Below are 22,262 nucleotides of genomic sequence, written 5' to 3' on the forward strand. Positions count from 1 at the left end.
CCACCTCAACAGAAAGGTACCGAGGTTTGTGGCAAGGTCACGGGATCCTCTGGCTGACGCTAAAGGCGCTCCGGTGGCCCCGTGGGGCCAGTATTGTCTGATTTACATTTTTCCTCCTCTTCAGCCTCTGCTAGGGCCCTTGCACAGAATTGAGGCTTAAGGGATTCCAGTCTTTTTTGTGGCTCCGGACTGGCCTCGTTGGACGTGGTACACCGACCTGGTGCGACGGATATGCTGACGTCTCTTGGTGACTGCCTCTTAGGGAGGATCTACTGACCCAAGGGACGATTTTCCATCCTGATTTACAGTTGCTGGCTTTGACAGCCTGGCCATTAAAAGCCAGGTGCTGAAAGCTAGAGGTTTGCCTGAATCGGTGATTCTGACACTGCTGAAGGCTAGGAAGTCTACCTGTAGTAAGTTCTACCATTGTACGCAGAAAGCGTACTTTTTGTGGTATGAGTCGACTGCAGTTCACCCTCGTTCTTTTTTGGTGGCTCAGATTTTGACCTTTCTTCAACGAGGTGTTGAGCAGAAATTTGCCTTGAGTACCATCAAGAGCCAGGTGTCAGCCTTAGTGGTCTTCTTTCAGCGACCCCTGGCCATGCACTCCCTGGTGCGTACCTTTTTAATCAAGGGATTCGACATCTGACTTCACTGGTGCGGTCTCCTCTACCGCCTTGGGATCTGAACTTGGTGCTTTCAGTTCTGTAGAAGCCTCCCTTCGAAAATATTTGAGAGATTCTCCTGCTTACACTGATCCAGAAGGTGGCCTTTTTTGTGGCTATTCTGCTCGCAGGATGTTGGAGCTGGCGGCATTATCTTGTTGTACCCCCTATTGGCGTATCCGAAGATAAGGTGGTTATTCGCCCATGTCCGTAGTTCCTTCCCAAGGTAGTCTCTGATTTACATTTGAATGAAGACATTGTGTTGCCTTCCCTGTGTCCCAGGCCTAAACATCCTAAGGAATTTGCTTTACATGCCTTGAATGTGGTTTTGGAATTCGGGTGTATTTGGCAGCCTCTGAGTCTTTTCGGAGGTCAGACTCACTGTTTTGTGATCACGGATGGGCCAAGAAAAGGGCTGTCCGCTTCTTCTGCGACCATTTCCAGATGGTTCAGACAGACGGCCACTCAGGCACAGTGCACTCTAGTCGGGCGTTTAGTGCTTCTTGGCCCTTACGTCATCAGGCGTCAGTGGCGCAGGTTTGCAAGGAGGCACTTTCACTAAATTCTACAAAGTGGATGTGTTGGCATCTGCGGATGCCTCCTTTGGCTGCAAAGTTTTGCAGGCTGCTGTTTAGAGGGTCTGTTCCCTCATTGGGGATGTATTGTTCAGGTTGGGCCCCAGTTTTTTTGTTCCTGTTGAGCTTCTGTTTACCTGGTTAGCTATTGTGTCCCAAAAAAAAATCTGTCTGACTTTTTTGTTGTCCCACCCCTCATGTTTGGCGCTGCTTGGGGACGTCCCTATGGTTCTGAATAATAAAGAAGCTGTGTCCGTCAATGAACGAAAGAGAAAATGGGATTTTTGACTTACCATAAAATCCATTTCTCTGAGTACGTTGACGGGCACAACACCCACCCCTCTATGGAGTTGTAATACTTCTGACACTGCCTGTTACAAAACTAAAGACCTATAGCAGAGAGGGGGAGTATACCACCTAGGACTGCCCATAGGTGTAGCCAAGTCTTTTTTTCTGCCTAGTGTCCTACTCTTTTAGGGGGGGCGATCTAACCCTATGGTTCTGAATAATGAAGAAGCTGTGTCCTTCAATTAATTCAGAAAAATTGATTTTATGGTAAGCCATAAATCCCATTATTTTGTGAGATACTCCCAAATAGAAATCACATCTAAAGGGGTGCAAACAATGCCACTTTCCTCACAAGAACCCTGCAAGTGCAGCAGCGGATTAAAAATTAAACAATCACTCCCTTTAGATTCACTGTGCACATGGGCACAGGCAAACAAACTGCTATTTCTTCAGAATAACAAAAGGTAGGAATCTGCAAAAATGTTTCTTAAAATCCCTGCAATGTACATACAGTGGGGATCGAAAGTTTGGGCACCCCAGGTAAAAATTTGTATTAATGTGCATAAAGAAGCCAAGGAAAGATGGAAAAATCTCCAAAAGGCATCAAATTACAGATTAGACATTCTTATAATATTTCAACAAAAGTTAGATTTTATTTCCATCATTTACACTTTCAAAATAACAGAAAACAAAAGGCGTCTGCAAAAGTTTGGGCACCCTGCAGAGTTAATATCTTGTATTGCCCCCTTTGGCAAGTATCACAGCTTGTAAATGCTTTTTGTAGTCAGCCAAGAGTCTTTCAATTCTTGTTTGAGGTATCTTTGCTCATTCTTCCTTACAAAAGTCTTCCAGTTCTTTGAGTTTTTTGGGCTGTCTGTCACGCACTGCTCTTTTAAGGTCTATCCATAGATTTTCAATTATGTTGAGGTCAGGAGATTGTGAAGGCCATGGCAAAACCTTCAGTTTACGCCTCTTGATATAATCCACTGTGGATTTCAAGGTGTGTTTAGGATCATTATCCATTTGTAGCAGCCATCCTCTCTTTAACTTCAGCTTTTTCACAGATGGCATCAAGTTACCATCCAAAATTTGCTGAAATTTTATTGAATCCATTTTTCCTTCTACTCGTGAGATGTTCCCTGTGCCACTGGCTGCAATACAACCCCAAAGCATGATTGATCCACCCCCATGCTTAACAGTTGGACAGAGGTTCTTTTCATTAAATTCTGTGCCCCTTCTTCTCCAAACGTACCTTTGCTCATTCCGGCCAAAAAGTTCAATTTTAACCTCATCGATCGACAGAACTTGTTTCCAAAATGCATCAGGCTTGTCTATATGTTCATTTGCAAAGTTCAAACGCTGATTTTTGTGGTGAGGACGTAGAAGTGGTTTTCTTCTGATGACTCTTCCATGAAGACCATATTTGTACAAGTATCTCTTTATAGTGGAATAGTGTACCACAACTCCAGTGTCTGCCAGCTCTTTCTGGAGGGATCGTGCAGTCAAACGTGGGTTTTGAATTGTTTTTCTCACAATCCTGCGAGCTGTTCTATCTAATATTTTTCTTGGTCTTCCAGATCTTGCTTTAACTTCCACTGTTCCTGATGACTGCCATTTCTTAATTACATTCCGAACAGAGGATATTGACATCTGAAAACGCTTTGCTATCTTCTTATAGCCTTCTCCAGCTTTGTGAGCGTCCCAACTATTTTCAGTTTCAGTTTTCTAGACAACTGCTTAGAAGATCCCATGGTGCTGATTGTTGGGGCAAGGTCAGATGAGTCTGGGCATTTAAAACCTTTGAGATTGACATCACCTGGTCTTCCCAGAAGATGATTGAGAACAATCCATGACACTGGCAGGTCTCAGCCTTGCAAAGGGGGCAGTGCAGGCTATAAATTCTGCAAGGTGCCCAAACTTTTGCAGATGCCATTTTTTTGTTTTCTGTCATTAAAATGATGGAAATAAAATCTAACTTTTGTTGACATATTATAAGAATGTCTAATCTGTAATTTGATGCCTTTTGGAGATTTTTCCATCTTTCCTTGGCTTCTTTATGCACATTAATACAAATTTTTACCTGGGGTGCCCAAACTTTCGATTCCCCACTGTAGATCACCCAGAAGGGAATGTTGTTTTTTTATTTTTTCCTCAACAAAAGTGGAGTTTCTTTTTAGCAGAACACAAAACCAACCTTCTCTTTTTTTCTGTAAACGTATAATCCGTAATCACGCATATGACACGAGCTCGCTACCAGAATCCATGGGAGAGGCCACGATCATTGTCATTCCTAAGCCTGGCAAGGACCCCCGATACCCTGAATAGTTTCTCCCAATATAACTTGTACAGGCGGATATAAAGGTATTAGCGAACGTTCTTGCCTCTCGCCTCAATAAGGTGATTTTGTCCCTTATACACCCGGATCAAACGGGCTTCATTTCGGGGGAAAACACAGACAAAAATGTGTAAGCTTCAAAATATTAGATTTTTGTTTTTGGGTTTTAGATATGCTTTAACTTCCCAGAGATTGTCCAAATAAAGTTGAAAGTTTTCTCTTTTGGCAATTATTTTTAAATGCCAAAAAATTTGTATTTGATGGCTCCTACTCCAGTTCTTTTGCCAGTCAGCCAGCCAAACAGTACAATTTCTATAAAGGGATAATTTTGTGATTTATAAAATATTATTTTCTCTTTTATAGCATTTTTTTTATATATATTACAGCCGTGCATCTTTTGATGATTCCAAAAAGTGGGGAATGTTGTTTCTAGTCAATCAACTTTTTAGGATTTATTTTAAGGTAAGGTTTTTTGTAATTTTGTTTCAGTACTGTCCTTGTGTTTCAATATTTTGTGATCTAAACACTTGTAATTTTTTTCAGTTCTGTTCAACACATTCTTTCTTTTGCCAAGACTATTCTTAAGCCTTTAAAACTTCTAATAAATGCTCTGGTGTAGTATATATAAAAGATAATAAATCCTAAAATTATACCATGCTCTAGCATGATTTCCTCAACTGTACTAGCCTTATCCTGCATCCAATGCTTAGAAGAATACAGGAAGTAAAATTAAGTTTTAGTTTCCCCCTTAGTTTCAGCCTGATATAGAGAATGCATGCTTAAAATTATTCAGAAGGTCCCATAGTTTAGGAGGGAGAGGTAATAAATAGTTCCTTTGTATTTACGATAAAATGTTATCCTTCAGAGTAAGAGCCGGTTCACACTACCACTACCATAAAGTCGCCCCGTGACTTGAAGAGACTTGGAAGAGACTTGGAAGAGACTTTGAAGAGACTTGTGCACTACTTTGAAGAGACTTGTGCACTACTTTGAAGAGACAGGCGACTTTGTCTGTGGGGAATGCCTGGCTAATCTCTTTCTTCTTCCTGGAAAGTCTGATAAGTCGTGTCAATTAAGATAAAGAGGCGACTCCCATTGAAGTATATGGGACAGTCGGATCACAGGTCGCCTCAAAGTAGTACAGGACCCTTTTCTGAAGTCGGAGCAACTTCAGTAGTGCCAATTAGGACGGCACTGATTGATTAACATTGCTTTTGTTATGTCAAGCTGCCTGGGGCTACACAAGTCGCCTCACAAGTCGTGCTAGTGTGAATGGGCTCTTAAAAAAAAAAAAAAAAACATTTGAAGGTTAAACTTCTAGAAATTGGCTACTTAATTGGAAGGGTTCTGTAATGATGGAGACAGTGGTCGAGTTTATAATAAAATCATAGTGTTTGGCTTCAATCTTACCATTGAACACACACACAATGTGCACAGCATCCCCCAAGGCTGGCGGACTGAGTGGTCTCTACAGGCTGCACTGGGGAGAAAGATATGTAGCAGAGAATTCGGAAGCTTCAGACTCTGCCTTTCCTCCTCTCTGCATTTTCCTGCAAAGGTGACGACAGGTTGTGGGAACATAAAACCAGTGGTGCAATATGTAGTGGCAGGGCTGCTAAAGGACTGAAAGTAGCAGTGTCTCGGGTGTTGGCGTTCAGTGACAGGGGTTCTGGAGGAAGCTTCAAAAGTCAGGTACGGGTGTTGCAGTACTAGGTGGTAGGGGTGTTGCTGCGAGGCTTGAAAGTTCAAAGTCAGGGGTGTAGGGGAGGATTCAGTGGTAGGGGGTGCTGGGCGACAGGCAGATGTCAGGATGTAAATTGGCAGGGGTACTGGGTTCTTCATGGGCCTGAATACAAAAGCTATCTGCTTGTAAATTTGCACAGAGGGTTTTCTGGCTAAGCACTATTTGCTATGGTGCAGGCTTCTGGACCACATTGCCTGCTAATCTACGGTAAATGTAAAGGGGTTTAGTTAGCATGGGAAGGGAGGTCATTGGGCTTAAGTTATTTGAAAGTAAAGTTAGCCTTTAGGCCTTTTCAGACCCATGTATTGCAAAAATGTCTGTTTTACCACAGCGGTAACAGAAGGCACTCTGTTGTGCAATGCACCCACAATGCACATGTACAGTATGTGCCAATTAACTTACAGTAAAGTGCACCACCACAAATGGGACTTGCATTGTGAACATTCACTCTGCCAAAGGCCCACTCAGCACTGAACCTCAGGGTGACCGTGTCCTTTGTAGCAGTGCAGGACCTGGTTATGATACCAGTTTTAGCATCTGATTCTAGCACTATTTCAGGCACGCCATAAGTGACCTGTCTAACTAAAGGAGAACTTTCTGCATTTGTAATAATTTTTTGAACAGATTACGACCCTAATACAGCCATCTTTGTCAAAGGCTTAGAAGTGCCTTGCCTCTTCTCCTACTCTGGTTTCTAAGGCGGAGTCAGACCCCGATAGGCCTGTACTAGAGGATGAATAATCAGTGGAAAATTAGGTGGATATTGAGTCAGTATTGGGAGAAGCTATAGAAGATTTCTCTCCCCCTTATTGTCTCTATTTTGAAGAAGGAGCTTCACACAACATGCTTGCTAATGTGGAAACCCTCATTACCTTATTGCCTCGGTTTGCAAAAGACTTGGCATGATGCTACCTGACTTTCCCCTGTCTTGTCAATGGATACAGAGACCTACGAAAACTTGAAAAACATTCCCTGTTGGGCAACAGATGGAATGTGTAGAATATGACAATTGGGTCACCCCTGAAAGGATTTTTTTACTCCACCAAAATTTTTTGCTGAACTCTATCCAATGTAAAAAGTTTGCAAAAAAGTGGGCTATTCCTGTGGTTAATCTTGCCATATATCCCAAGCAAAAGTCATTCTTCCCGACATAAAGGTTCTTTTCCTAAGAGCTCATGCTCGACAACTGAGATCTGAGGGAAGTCCCACACTGAGAATCGTTATGAGAATTCAGGATATCATGGGCGCTTCCTTCAAGGCAGTAGCTTTCTGCTCAATTCCACGCTCTGTCAGCAAGAAAAAAAATCAACCCTTTCCCTGGATTTATTCATGTTCCTATCCAGCCAAACAAGAACTTCTTTGTCCTAGTGGTTCACCACTCCAACTCTAAGAGGGAATATTCTTCCTTCATTAAATTGGAAGGTTCTTACAACAGACATGTTAGGCTGGGGAGGCTGGCTAGGAGTATTCCCAATCCTTGTCAGTTCAGAAACATGGTCAAGAGAGGAAACCAAGCTCCCCATCAACATTTTGGAACTCGGAGAAGTCAGATTGGCATTCCAGCACTGGACCCTCCTTCTACGGGGACACTACAGGGGCCTATATGAACCAGGAATGGGGCTGCGGCCTTGAAAGAAGCGAATCAGATTTTCTTGTGGACTAAAAATTAATGTCCAGCGATCTCTGCAGTCCACATCCAAAGAGTGGACAACTAGCAGGCGGATTGTTCGGACCAGGGGAATAGTCCTCTTCATTCAGATGTGTTAAATCTGAAATGACAAAGGTGGGGGGACTCCAGATGTGATCATCCTAGCCTCCATATACAATAAGTTACCTTTGTTGCCAGAACCAGGGATCTACTTGCTTTAGCTTGGATGCTGTAGTTATCCCCTGATCTCAGTTCAGGTTAATTTACGCCTTCCATCCGTTGCAGATTATGCCTTGCCTGCTCCAAAAAATAGAGCAAGAGAGGAAACCAGCAATTCTACTGGCTCTGAATTGGCCCAGAAGAACCTGGCACACAGACCTACTCAGACTTCTAGCAGACAATCCCTGGCCTCTTCCTAACAGACCATATTTCCTATTTCAAGGCCCTCTATTCCACCCTACCTCAGTCTCTGACTATAACGGCATGGCTGCTGTAATTATTGGCCTTATCCATTATTTTTAAATGCCTCTGGCCTTGCACCTCCTTGAAGAAAAACTTTTTTCAAGGTGTTTCTCATATTTGGCTCCCTCATGCATCACCCTTTGCTTCCCTTTGGCCTTAAAGAAGAAAACTCAGCTGCCTTGCATGTAAAAAAATAGGGCAATAGGTGAAGTCTCTGCAATATGGATTGCTAGATCAGCAATTTCTAAATGTTATTTTCTTCTATTTTTTACTTACTTTATTTTGTTCGGATGCCTACCGAAGCTGACGCCATATTATTAGCTTGCAATCGCTTACGTTCTTTTTCTATTCCGCTGGCCCATTATCTTGGGCATGCGCACTAAGATTTAGCCAAGCCTCGTTTTCGTCCTCAGTTGCTATAGGAACATAGCCCTGTATAATCAGTTCCAGCTCAGATGACGGCCAAGCATCTGCACTCTCGCAATATTAGGCTGTGATGCCACAAGTGCAGATGGTAAAGGGGTAAATGGTAAATGCACACTGTGCATGCTGTGAATTAAGGAAGAATTGTGCATGTGCTAGTGACGTCACTTAAGAGGAAAACGGGCTACATCTTTTGACAGGCTAAAGTGCCAACGGTATAAAGGACATGTGACAGTAAGTTGCTACACACTGTATATATTGAAAACTATAGATTCTGAGTTTACAACCACTTTATAGGGATTTTAGGGATATAACATTGAAAACTCATACCAGCAAAGTATCCTTTTTGGTAGCCATCACATCTGTCAGAACAGGCACCCTTTCCTCATACTTCACAATGACAAAGTTGTATTGGACCCAGGACCATCTCTTCTTCCAAAGGTGGATTTGGCATTCTGTCTCCATGAGGATATTGTTCTGCCATCCTTGTGCTCTGCTCCTAAGCATCCAAAGGAATTCTCTCTACATTGCCTCGATGTAGTCAAAGCCCTTTGAGTGTACCATTGCACAATGCATCAGGAACTTGATTACACAAGCAGATGGATTTTCATTCTTCTGTAGATGCAGCTTTTGGACACAAGGTTCTTGCAGCAGCATTCCGAACTTGGCTCTTTTGACGCCTGTTGGTACAGTTCTGTTTTCCTAGTTGTTGCTCAACCGTATATTCATTGCTTGGGGACGTCCCATGGTGTATAAATAAATTGCCTGTGTCCTAGGCTGTTCAATTGAGATTCAAGGAACTTTGACTTAATTGTTAATTCCATATTTTGAAGTACAGTACAGGACACAGGTCATCCTCCCTAACTCCTTATTTATTCTGCATTTCGACTCACAGAGTGGGGTAAGGTTATGGGGAGGGACCCCAGAGGAACATGTCATCAAAAACCTGCTAGTGTCCAATAACCTGAAGGTACATGCTTATAACTTATGGTGTATGAATAAGTTGTTGTGCCTTGTACTGTATTCTAAAATATGGCATTTACAGCCAAGTCCAAGTTCCTTCCGATGCTTTTGTTCAAAGAATTGTCTTTCAATATAATCCAAACACATATAAAATTCCTTTAATTGTTTTTAATTTAAATATGGGTTCTTTCAAACAGCATTGTACAAAAGTTTTCTCAACCCCACCCTCCTCCACGATATATTCATTTTTAGTGGCATGTCCCTTTAGGCAGGAGAACCCCATAATAGAACTCTGTAGACTTCAGTGGGGCCAGTAGACTCATCTGTCTCCCGACTCCATATACGTTTGCGTGATTCTACTGTGTAGAAAGTGGGACCCGCGCCCAGCATTTAGTGACACTGCTGCTAATCTCCTCTAACCTCTACCCTACCTCTGTAAACATTTATAGTTTTCTCCTCTTCTTTATTTTTCTTTTACAGATTAGCAAACTTCACCTGTGTAAACCCTTAATTAGAGCCATTGACAGTTCCAACTTTAAAGATGAATATGCCATGTCTCAGAGAGTGACGTATAGATACTATGTTGGTCGCAAGGCAATGTTTGACAGTGACTTCAAAAAAGGTACATGAAACAGAAATCACTGATAATTAAGGTTTGGGAATAATGGTGGTGATAAAGAATATCATTGTTTCCAGAAAAGCACTTAGAGTCCCTGGTTTTTACTTTGTTACAGGCACATTTTTATTACTATTCAGAATTTATATTGCGCCAGCAGTTTGCGCAATGCTTTACAATGTAAAGGGGGACAGTACAATTACAATATAGTTCAATGCAGCTCATGGAGCTTACAATCTAAAGAAAATGTCATATTGTGTGTAACCTGCTATTCCCGATGTACTTTTTTTCAAACATTTAGTAATCTGTGCTTTAGGTGCTGAATTAGTATTTTGTAGCTGGAAAGACCAGATGTACCAAGTAAGCTTTATATAAACAAGATGTTATGTACATTGTTTGGTTCCTGCTATTTCATTAGGGCAAAGTCTGTAGTTTATAGTCAATTCTGATTAAAAGGCACAGTGTGTGATGTTATATCAAGGAGATTTACAGAAGGGGTCAACAAATAATGTAGAATTTTGGAGTCTAGTTTGGGCAGCTTTTCATGAAACGACACATATATGGCTATAATTTAAGGCACATTAACTGAGTAGTTTCTGGATTTGTTCAGCGTTGACTTCCTCTTGAAGAGAAACTATAACACATACTGTGTGTGTGTGTGTGTGTGTGTGTGTGTGTGTATATATATATATATATATATATGCTAGTTAATAGATTGTAAGTGTTACGATGTTAATGCCCAAGTTTTGTAAAAATAAAATTGCGTATTACTAATCTGATATATTCCTATTGCTGCTGGCTCCTGCATTCAAGAAAATATTCCTTCATCAATCCCCACATCTGTTATGGTACTCTTCTGATTCATTTGCTCTAAAAACCCCTGCCAGAAGATTACAGCGGGGGGGGGGGGGGGGGATTAATTTCTGTTAATACAGGAGCCAGCAGCACAAGGGACACATTGGATTAATAGTATGGTAAGTAATGTTCCTTGTGCTGACTTTTTTTTTTTTTTTTCTTTACTAAGCTTAGCTTTTAAGCATAAAAAGGTACATTTTCAGATTCTTCAAATGTTGAGTTCTAAGCCAGTTGGCCCAAGATAGTTGATATTAAAAAAACAAAAATTTATATTTTGAACTGAATATAGAAGTGTTTCGTGATAATTTTATTTTTATTTATTTCCTTTTTTTTCTCTAGCTGAAGAAAGTCTGTCATTTGCCTTCAGGAACTGTCTCCGCACATGTCAAAAAAATAAAAGGATGATTCTCATCTACCTTTTGCCAGTAAAGATGCTGCTGGTGAGTGCTCACAGATGTATATATTAGCTTGAAGACAAGAATCGTGGATAAATGTCTAGATTATGTGAATAAAGTGCCTTTAACCACTTGTCCACCAGGGCCATTTTATAAATGGCACTGATCGCAAGCAATTTTAAACACACTGTCAGCTGGGTTAGCAGCCGGAAGTGTGATTAAATCTGTTAAGTTGACTGTGGGCTCTCTGGTGCGAGTGATTTGGGTTCACGTCCTGCCAAACAAAGGTTTCCTCCTCCCACATACATGCACATAAGAACATTAATGCATGCGGTGAGGTATTGCTACGTCTTCTAGAATGAGAGCAATAATTCTAGAGCCATCTAGGACCCCTAAAACTATACATTTTTATGAAATCATAGAACTGCCAGAGTAAAAAGATGGTGATAGTATTTTTTTTATAGTTGCTCAAATGTTTATCTAAAAAAAAATGGAATTGTGGCTTACCCATAACTTCTGTATCTTGGAGTACAGTACAGGATATTCAAAAGTTGATATCCCAAGGAAGCACAAGGTGCTGCAAAAAAAAAAAAAAAAAATAGAGGAGGGGTCGGGCTTAATGTGAGATACACCCTGAGGCTGCATTCACATTTGAGCGACCGGTTTCCTGTTTTTTTTCTACATTTTTTTTTTTGTGTATGTGACATGTAGGGCAGTCCATCAACTTGGATTGGCTGCCCTACGCTCCAAAAACAAGCCAGAGAAGCTCCTGTACCCTCTTGGTAGTTAGGATATGCCCGTAATGACAGATCACGAAAAAGAGGCTTGGTAGCGCTGTAAGACAGCGAGATCTGAAACTCTTGGTTTCTGTCAATGGGTATTTAAGCGATGATGTGACATGGCGTCTGTGCTCTGGAAGAAGTCCTGGGGCGCCTGTAGGGCGGAGCTGCTTGGTCACGTCACCCGGAATTGGAAGCGGACGCAATTTTCCTTGCCTGGGACATGCGCATGAATTTTAACTGAATGTGAGTAGATATTCGTTTTAATAAAGGATCCGTCTTAAGGTTTTACACTATCCAGTTTTTCATTTATATTGCATCTTTGGTGTTGGCGATCCCTCTCCCGAGGCTTAAGGCGTGGCACTGTTCGCAGGACTAGTGACTACCGGCTGGAGTCTTCACAAAGGGATAAGTCCCCAAAACCCCGGTTTGACCTTCCTGATCTCAGGGGGTCCAGGTGCTCTGGTAAGAGTACAACTCATCTGAGTGTTGATGTGTGCCTTTTACGGGGGAGGGAAGGATTTCACCCATCTTTGTTTGGCTTTTTGAATCAACCTTATTCCTACCTCAGTACAATGAACTGTTTTTTACTTTGGACATTTGCATAATGAATTGAACTTTATGGGAACTTTATTCTTATTGATATTATTATCATTATGAATGGTTTCTGAATATAGTTGAAAGTGCAACATGCTTTATTTATTATATTGTTTGGTGAAAAATATCTCCCTAACACCAGTGCAGTTTTCTTTGGTTTAACCTAAATTGGCCACCCACACTCCAAAAACACACCAAAGAAGCTCCTGCACCCTCTTTTGGAGCTAACTTTGCCATGTGTCTGAATAGCGCGTTTTTCTGGCATTTTGTCACATGTTTGGGATGCCACAGCCCCATCTTGGAGTTTTACAGGCAAGAAAGGGAGTTTCTGTTCCCTGGCTTGTTAGTTCTTTGGAGTGTAGAAATGGATTTTACATCTACACAGTTTACATCGGCCCTTGTGTCAATGTCAGGCTTTCCTTGGCTTCCTGGCAGTGTACAAGGCATACTCTTTTCATGATACTTATGAGTGCATTTCTTATTTGTTTTTATCTCATCCAATAAAGTATTTTATTTGGCAAGATTGTTGCGCTTCCCACACTTATGTTTTATCTTACAAGTAATATGCCTCACCTTTGCATGGTGTCTCTTGGGATAGCTGCATTTGCGGTGTGTGCATATAACAGAAGACTGGCTTTTTGTTTTTTTGGCTTTATCCATGGATTGAAGCTTTCTGAAAATGGCTATGTACTGTGGACGTGACAAGTGTGTTCTTTGGAAATTTTATGTTATAACCCTGCTACAGGAATAGCCCACTTTTTTGTGAACATTGTAAAGATTTTAGGGGGAGGGAAATTTTGTTTCAGGGGTAATCCTGTCATCATAGACTGCACATGATATTTGTTCATGAACAGGGAATATATTGCAGGGTTTTTGTAGGTCTCTTTAAACCTAAAGGGGCATGGTGGGATGGTGGAGAGTCAGCTTGCGTAATGCCAAAGCTTTTCCAGACTGCGTAAAAAAGTATTTTAACGTTAGCTAGCATGTTAAATTAAGCTCCCTAGTCTGTATAGTGGCAATCTGGGGGAGAAAAATCTTCGACAGCCTCCTCCAATACTGCCTCAATATCCTCTTCCTTTCCTTCTGTGTCTGCGTCCTATAAGATTGGCATATCAGGGTCTGACTCCAGTTGTGAAGTGGAAGTAGGAAAAGAGGCATGGCGCTTTTAGCCCCTGGACAGAGATGGCTGTATTAAGTCTGTAATCTGTCCAAGGAAATGTGGCACAAATGCAGAGAATTCTGCTTTATTCAGATGGGTCGTTTTGTTGCATTAATGAAATAGAGCTAGAATCAGATGCTGAAACTGGTGTTGGAGACAGTTCTTGCTGCGTTGTAGGCGACGCACCATCACTCTGAGGTTGTGTTGTACGGGCCTTCAACAGAGTGAATGTTCACCTGCAATTTTACAATGGCTCTCTTTTTTGACTGGTCTCCACCATAGCTATAAGTGAGAGAATAAAAAAGGTTGCAGATTAATAAGGTAAGCATGTGTGTAAGAAGTGTGCAGTAACTCAGGTGTAGATCTTCCTGTAATACATTCTCATGGCAAAAGGGTAGGAGAAATTGCCTCAGTACCTTTTTTTTTTTATGGGCCCTAGGTGAAAGTGGCATTACCACGTCTAGCCCAGGCCAATTCTCTCCTACATGTAAAAATATTTTTTTTGCTAGAAAATTACTCAGAACCCCCAATTATTATGATTATATTTTTTTTAGCAGAGACGCTAGAGAATAAAATGGCAGTGCTTGCAATTTTTTGTCACACAGTATTTGCGCGCCGATTTTTCAAACATTTTTTTAGGAGAAAATACACTTTAAAGTGATTCTAAAGTCCTATTTTTTTTTCTTTAAAAATACTAAACCTGCTCTGCGCAGTTGTTTTGAACAGAGCAGCCCAGATCCTCCTTTTCTCGGGTCCCCCTTCTGCGCTCCTGGCCACTCCTTCCTGTTGAGTGCCCCCACAGCAAGCAGCTTGCTATGGGGGCACCCGAGCCAAGCCGCAGCTCCGTGTGTCCATTCAGACATGCAGCTGCTGTTAGGCCCGACCCTTCTCTTTCCACATCATTTACATATGCGGGTGCAACCTACCTATGTGTTCGCTTCTGCATCCTATGGGTGGGAAGTAGTTTAAAGAATGCGACCAGTCACTAAATCATCCACCTGAGACTGAGCTCTGAGTGGTTGTGCACAACGCTTATGAGAGTTATGCGTGTCTAATGTGGTGAATGGGCTTCTTAGTGTATGGGGGGGTTACAAACTCTTTAATACTTATGCTCCACACTTTGCAGAGATTATACTGAGCCTTTTCAAAGCAGCCGCTGTGCTAAAGACTAGAGGACAACAATATAATGTTCCTACCACAGTCAGATGCATACATATACTGCTATGTATTTGTATAGTGAGAGGAAACCAAAATAATGCATGTCTTGTACAAATACATGTAGGGTCCTTGTTAGGAATCAAAGACAAGACCTGTGACTTGTCGTTTAAAGATGTCTGCAGAGGTCAACCCAATATTCTCCCAGAACTTTCTACGCCTAACACACAGTTGCCCTGGACTGAAAGAGAATCTGTCATTAACGTAACAAAAAAAACTGTTCCATGTGCTTGCAGTAGTCTCCAAAACTCACTTCTTACAGCCAAATCCCGAAAACCAAAAATTTTAGGTGGTGTCAAAGCTTTTCACTAAGCCCTGACCCTACATATTTCTATTGGCTTATTACTATGACAGACTGCCTTTCCAATACATGTACAAAAGGCAGAAAACTGAGGGGGAATTTCAACACAAACTAGAAGTGATGAAACTTTGCTTGCCAGAACTGTCAGCCAACATTGTTTTGAAAAATCAATCCTATTCATAAAACCCATGTTTAATTGTTCTTACCTTTAATTTCCAGGGTCACATGCCAGCCATACAATTACTCAGAAAATATGACCTGATGCAATTTGCAGATGTCACCAAGGCTGTCAGGTATAGTACTATTGGGATTTTTCTGTATATAACACTGGAACACCTTTATAATTAATATGCAAACCTTTATGTTCTTAGTCAAATTAGAACCCCTTGCTCTGACCCCTGTTTACTATGCTGGGTCTGCCACCTCTGGGCATCAGAGAAAGTGAAATCAGTCTGTATATACAGTAAAGCGTGCTTGTTATACTCACTGTGGAACCCAAGGGGTAATCCACATAATGGCTGTGTGATTCTGTCTCTCTGATCCTCCTATTCTTCCACTGACTTCAGACCATTTCCTGATAGAACAGAGCATTAGGAGTCAGGCTGCCCGATGCACATGCTCAGTTTGGTGTGTATCGCTAGAAAGTTTTTTTCTTTTTCTTGGGAGAGTGCATGTGATTAGCACAGCGCCAATCAACTCTGTCCAAACAAGAGGGTCAGGGGGAAAAAAAAACTCCTCCTAAAAGCTTTATGCAGACAGTGATACAATTCGCAAGACTGCTATTTACTGCTGATAAGAAAAGGTATTGAGCAGTTTATATTTACTAAAATAATTGTATTTCCATGTACTGTAGGAGACCAGATCTAGTGAGTGCAGGGTCCTGGGTTTAGAAACACTTTAACCACTGGTATAGAATGCCCTGCTGAGGCTGCAAATCATTTAATAATGCTGACAAAAATGAGTATACACCTATACAGTCTGTGGTGGTGCAGTAATACACTTGTAATTTGTGATGATTTTATTTTGAATAGGCTGCCAATGCACCTCTTGAACCTTTTTTACTGATGTGTTGATGGCTATTGGGTTGTAATTGAAAATGAATGGCACTACCACTCACTGCACATAAACCCATGTGTTGGTGCTCATTAGACACGTCTTCTGTGCAGTAGTATTGTCCAGGGCCTCAAGTGTAGTCTAAGGGGCCTGCACTTGAGGCTTTCTATACTTACCAAGGTTAGCTGCTATGAACAGCTCTAAGGCAGGCCATAAATGTTCCAAAAGGAGAGGGCAGAGAAGCGCCAAGCAGAGGCTTTGATAGCTCACTCCCCAGCGTCCTCCGACATCCTTCTTTACTGGAGCCCCCCCCAGCGCCATGGACTGACAGCCCCACCTTTCGGCAAAGAGTGCACTTCCACTGAGCTTTCCGGTCTAACGCTTGCTCTTTTCACAGCTCTGTGAATGGCATTTTAAAAAAAATTATATTCATTGTATTTTAAAACTGTACTAAACCAAGAGTCTACTAGGCACTTCTCTCCTCTCTTCCTCTTCTTTTGCAGAGTGGGTTTCCAAGCTATTTTTAGTCATCCAGTTTTCTGAACTCTTTATGGACAGTACACCTTAATCGTTTATGATGATTACCTTTTGGACTATTGTCATTCCCACAGAGAAGGGTAGAACTAAGAATTGTTTGTTGTTTGTCCATAAATGTTGCAACACTATTTGGCAATTAATGCTAGGTCATGATCGGTGAGGGGAGAGGCAAGTTTAGGGGTAAACATAGGAGACTTTAAATGTAAAAAGAGAATTCTCCTCTAAGTTGGGATTTTAAGGGCAATTTAGACAAAAGCGTAAAAGAATTCATATTTATTTTGAAAAAACAGATACATTCAGGACCTCCATAGTGTCCACATTATCATATAAAGACAAAAGCAATACAATCATATATACAGCAATACATTGAATTGATCACCCCTAGGAGCAAAAAAAGCACCATAGTAGAATTATAACAGTTGTTAGGACCACAATGGTCCTCATGCAGAGGGAATATCCAACGGGTTTTCGAATAGTTAATGAACTTTCAGTTCTATTCTTCTTCAGGGATACAATCCCCAACTCACATGTTCGTCCATTTTCATATAGTCCCATAGGAGTTTCTCATTGCATTTCACCCACATAGTCTGGAAAGGGGAGTCAAAGATGCCACTTCTAAGGGAGATTCCTGTACCTCTGTAGGACCGCATGAAAACTATATCATATTCCCATAAAGGGTTTAAACGGTGCAATAGCAATAGTCCAAAAGTGGGGAGGACAGATAATGGAGCCCGGATCCGTCTTGAAAATTCCAATGTTGGATGGACAAGGGACCTCTCACTGTATTGTAATTAAAATATATACAGATGGAGCCGCAAAGCAGCCTTCATACAGCCTCTCAGCAAGAGAGGGAGCAATCCACCTCTCGCTGTGAGGCAGTCAAGGAAATGTCCCTTAAAATCCCAACTTAGAGGAGAATTCTCTTTTTACATTTGCTGTTCAATTTATGGGATGGTGGCAATATATACCGCCAGTGATTCGAGATTCGACTAACTGAGGAGACATTATCTTAACTATTCATTGTGTTCTTAGTGAAGGTAATCTTCGGCTCCTGACTGAGGCCTTAACCACACATGAAACCTTCTTCACACGCTGTGGTATCTTCCTGATTCTGGAAAAGCTGAAGATCATTACATACCGAAATCTTTTTAAGAAAGTGTAAGTTTATTACTTGTTATATGAATATAGAAATAATCTTCTCATTTCTTGGGTACTCCCCAACACTCTGCTTTTCATAATGATACATTTACCCAATGATCATTATACAAGCTTGACACAACTTGGGCATTCGTTTGAAAATATCTTACAAGTTATAAATTTATCACTCAGAGTTGTTAAATCTTCTTCTGTAGAAAGCCTAAAAGTGCAAGTTGAACTCAAAAACTGAAATCTACTATGTTATGAGGAACATCTAGAAATGTTAATAGCAGTGCACTTCTTGGTATGATGAGTGTGTGTAGGCACTTCTGTGTCCCATAGCTGTATAATCTGCAAGTGAGATCTAACACTCTTCTGAGACTGACCTCTGGTGTCATATTTGGAGTGAGATTCGGTTGTGTTACTACTGTGCTGTTTACTGTTCTTGCTTGAGGCTCTGACATGAAGAATGTCTGTCTGACTCTACCTGGATGGCCATATCCATACAGAGATAGTGCAGATCAAGTAATGGTAAGTTAGTGTTATGGAAAAGATTAGCTACACGGAGAGAAGCTTTGGAAATGAAAGCTAGAAGCTGATTGGTAGCCACCCAAAGCTGCTCCAGTTTTGATAAATTCCCTTCTGTGTATTTCAGCAAGGGTACAGAATGACAACAAAAAAGAAAAGCAGCGACACAGGAGTGTTTAGTTGGTAGGAAATGGAGAGGAGCACTGAGTGGAAAATCAGAGAGAGAAGTTCTGTTTGAGCCATGGGAGTATGAAAGTGAAAATTTAACTGTATATTCGTAGGAAACCTCCAGCACAGCAGACAGGATGCAGGAGGTGCCTCCATACAAAGGAGAGCTATGCGGGGTCTGAATACTGAGAAGTAGAGTACACTGGGAGTTGGAGCAATGCATACAGAGACTTTAAAACTATATAGGTGCAAAAGCCTCCGGTGTCTGACAGCAAGCAAAAAATGCTTTTTTCTCTTGGTTTTTAAATACCGTAATTGTCATTTGCTAGTGTTATTTGAATATGTATTTTTACATTTCCAGGTATCTTCTACTTCGAACACATCAGCTTTCCCTTGATGCCTTTCTAGTCGCCCTAAAATTCATGGGGGTGGAAGATGCAGACATAGAGGAAGTAAACTGCATTGTAGCTAATCTGATCTACATGGTATAACTTATTTTTTTCCTTTTCGTTCATGTTCTCTAGTTATTAAGTCCCGGTTCACATTTGTGCGATGCGGGAACGCTGCGAATATACAGCGTGTTCCCGCATCGCATCCGCACCCCTGGCAGTTCACACTGCCATATGCGATACGCAGGGGGTGTCAATTAAAAGTTAACGACACCCCCAGTTTAGATATCGCAGTGCGATCTGCAAGTTCGCACAGAATCGGATCACACTAGTGTGAACCACCATGCGATCCGATTCTGCTGCGGATTAAAAAAAGGGTCATGTGCGTGTTTAGTGCGATTGCGGTGCGAATTCAGCCATACAAACTGTGTGGCTGAAATTTGCACCGCACAGAGATCGCATTTCATTTAGGAGCAGTGCACTCCGAATTACATGCGATCTCTGTGATTGCACTAATGTGAACTGGCACTAAGTGTGTTTTAAAACCAAGCAGAGAAGTAGACATGTTCCATCGTTAATTGGCATTAAAATCCTCACAATTGTAACATACAGACTTTAATAGTTTCACAGTTATAAAGCCTAAGAAATAATGCAATGTCTACCTAGCATACCGCTGCAGGAGTCATGAATTTCACCTACTACTTATACATCTGCCTGTTTCTGTTTAAAATTTGTACTACTGTTAACTCCTTAATGCCTTAAGGTAAAACAGATCTGAATGTTATTGTAATATAATAATTTAGAAATATGCAGAAGTAAACCATCTGCAAACAGGCTTAACCTTTTTTATAGTAGGTCCAGCCATTATGCCATAGAAATGCCCAGGTTTTTTTTAAATATTTTTCTTTTTCTTTTACAAGGGACACATCAAAGGTTACGTATCTTATCAGCATCAGAAGCTTGTGGTCAGCAAACAAAACCCCTTTCCACCCCTGTCCACAATCTGCTAAGAAGAATTATGGTAATTATGGCAGATAATAGAAAGTCTGTTCTGCCAACACAAGACCTCTGAACTACAGCGAAATTCTTCATCTGTGAATTTGGGATCCATCTGGTCATTATCTGGTTTCAATTAAAGTATCGTGTCACTATAGTATACATTTTTACTATGTGTATATATGCAATGTCAAATAAATACTCTTTTTGCATAACTTGACTGAAATCATATGATTGAATGTTGAACTGAATAGGAAATGTTGAGCACTTAGTAACAGGCAAAACTTCTCTCCAGGCTTTGATTTTGTTGTCTCTTTGGGGTATGGTTGTGAACTGTGTTGTTTTCAGTTTATTTTGTAAAATCCTGCATCATCACTCTCACAGAGAGAACTCCCTAAGCACTGATAACAGAAACCCTTCTCATTATCCTAAAACTTGTAACTTATGGTCGAGTACATCAGGCTTGTGACACAAGGCTGTTTAAAGCAAAATTGAATGTAGGGGACAAATACATTTAGCAATCTACTCTAAATTGCCAATACTGTCTTGACGCTTGGATTTTTAGAGTCCTGATTAGTAATGGTTAAAAATGTGAATTTCAGCATACTTAAAGTTTCCAGGGAACAGTTGAACAATCCCAGTGAGCTACTAATGCTATCCAGAAAAATGCTGCAACTATGTTAAAATCAGAATCTTTCATTAAATCTAAATATTCCCTATTAACCCTGCATACACTGCCATATGAGCGAATGTCCTGAAGTCTGTGCTGTATTACTTCCTCTTCTATGCATTAAAAATCACATTCGGATTTCGAAGGCAAGATTAGCGGATGTTAGAAACTTTTAGTGCCAGTTTCCATAAGGCTTTCTGTGTGTGAGGCAGTAGGTGTTTCAGCATTGCAGATCGGCCCATTCCAGAATTACCGGGTTACCGAAAACGGGTCTGGACTAATACATTCCAGAAATGCCTGAAAATCTGATGATTGAACAAGTAAGAGTCTGTTCTATGTAAGCGTCTCAAGGTTTCAATTTTAGATTTTGATTACTTTTGATTGGAGTGTACCAATAATACATAGGAACCAACCTCCGAATAAGCACAGGATAGCTTTGTGGTGACTGATTTATCAGGAAAACTTTTTTTTTTTTTTTTTGTTAACCACTACCCCCAAATGGACGTACCCGTTTAAGTGGTAATACCAGATGCACCGGCAGGCGTTATCCCGGTATTATTGTTTGCAGCCGGTGATTCTCTTTTTTGCAGAAGTGATCCGAGTGGTTAATTAGCCACTCCATTACTTCTGCGGAAGGAGGTCCCACCCCCCTTCCTGCTGCCGCCTCTCCCGGGCTCTCTGGTCCCATCACAATGTGCTGTACAGAGAGAGAGGAACTGACGGCATTCCCCTCTCTCTGTAACCCTGGAAACCGGGAGTGCCAAGTATTCGTCACCTCCAATTCCGCCCTTTGTTTACCTGGCCACCAGCGGCCAGAGAAGCAGCTAATCGGACTGATCTCGGTCTGATCGGCTGCATGGGGGTCCAGAGAAGAGATTTGGAGTCTAATAGACCCCAAATCTCTCCATAAAGAGGACCTGTCACGGCCAATGCTGTCACAAGGGATGTTGTTCATCCCTTGTGATAAAAATCAAGCTAGTAAAAAAAAAAAAGTGTAAAAAAGGGTCTCTATCGTTCATTGACAGGCGTAGCTTCATATCTTCTTTGGCCATTGGGTTATGCTACTCCCATCAGGAATAGGACACTAGGCAGGAAAAAGCTTTCACCACGCCCATGGGGCTGTCCCTGCAGGCTTAAGGTCTCCCAGCCTGGCCAGCGAGCGTGCGCAGGTTATAGTCCAGCACTAGGCCTTGCCATCACAGAGCCCCAATGGCTGGAGACGAGCCTGCGAGTAGTCCATCTCGGTGGGATGCGAGCGCCCTGAGTCGCAGTGTACCCCTTGGCTGACCAGCACCCCTATCCCGGGTGGGAGATAGTCTGCTTGGAGTGGCCCCCACCTGATCCGTGGTATGGTGGGTAAGAGTTCTCCCATTTCTCTGGCGGTCTCGGGGGGAGAACGTGGGCTTCCTCCATGGAATAGTCGGACCCCCAGGTATTCCTCGGTTCCCTTGGCCTCTCGGACATACCATGTCCCACCTTCAGCTGTTCCTCTCCCCCCCCTCACTACAGTTGCCTACCTTTGGGGGGCGGATATATTTGACCGCTGAGGCGGTCCTGCGGGGTGGGGGGCTTTTTTTTTTTGGTGGGGCCCCCTGCTGGGGATCATCCGATGCTTTTTTTTTTTTTCAGTGACCCCCCCCCCTGGGGGTCCTGGAGACTGCATGGCGCACCGTTGTGGCCGCCATTTTGCTGTAGACCTGCCATATATTAATGTTTGAATTCTTTCATTGTAATGTATGGGCAGCCATTTTCTAAATCCTCCCC

The 22,262-nt window shown here is 41.8% G+C and overlaps 1 protein-coding gene across 1 annotated transcript in view; it reads left to right on the forward strand.

Annotated features, from left to right (window-relative positions):
- The window catches only part of PCID2 (PCI domain containing 2), a 60,616-nt gene extending 40,722 nt beyond the window's left edge, over positions 1-19,894 (forward strand). The window contains exons 9-15 of the mRNA XM_082246883.1: positions 4,250-4,325; positions 9,584-9,725; positions 10,914-11,014; positions 15,240-15,313; positions 17,643-17,768; positions 18,805-18,928; positions 19,753-19,894. Of these exons, the coding sequence (XP_082103009.1) occupies positions 4,250-4,325; positions 9,584-9,725; positions 10,914-11,014; positions 15,240-15,313; positions 17,643-17,768; positions 18,805-18,928; positions 19,753-19,842 (733 nt within the window). The 3' untranslated portion in view covers positions 19,843-19,894. The remainder of the gene's footprint in view (positions 1-4,249; positions 4,326-9,583; positions 9,726-10,913; positions 11,015-15,239; positions 15,314-17,642; positions 17,769-18,804; positions 18,929-19,752) is intronic.
- Positions 19,895-22,262: the final 2,368 nt, after the last annotated feature.

The sequence above is a fragment of the Pelophylax lessonae genome (assembly GCF_965119305.1).
Source record: "Pelophylax lessonae genome assembly, chromosome: 2".
NCBI classification, from domain to species: domain Eukaryota; kingdom Metazoa; phylum Chordata; class Amphibia; order Anura; family Ranidae; genus Pelophylax; species Pelophylax lessonae.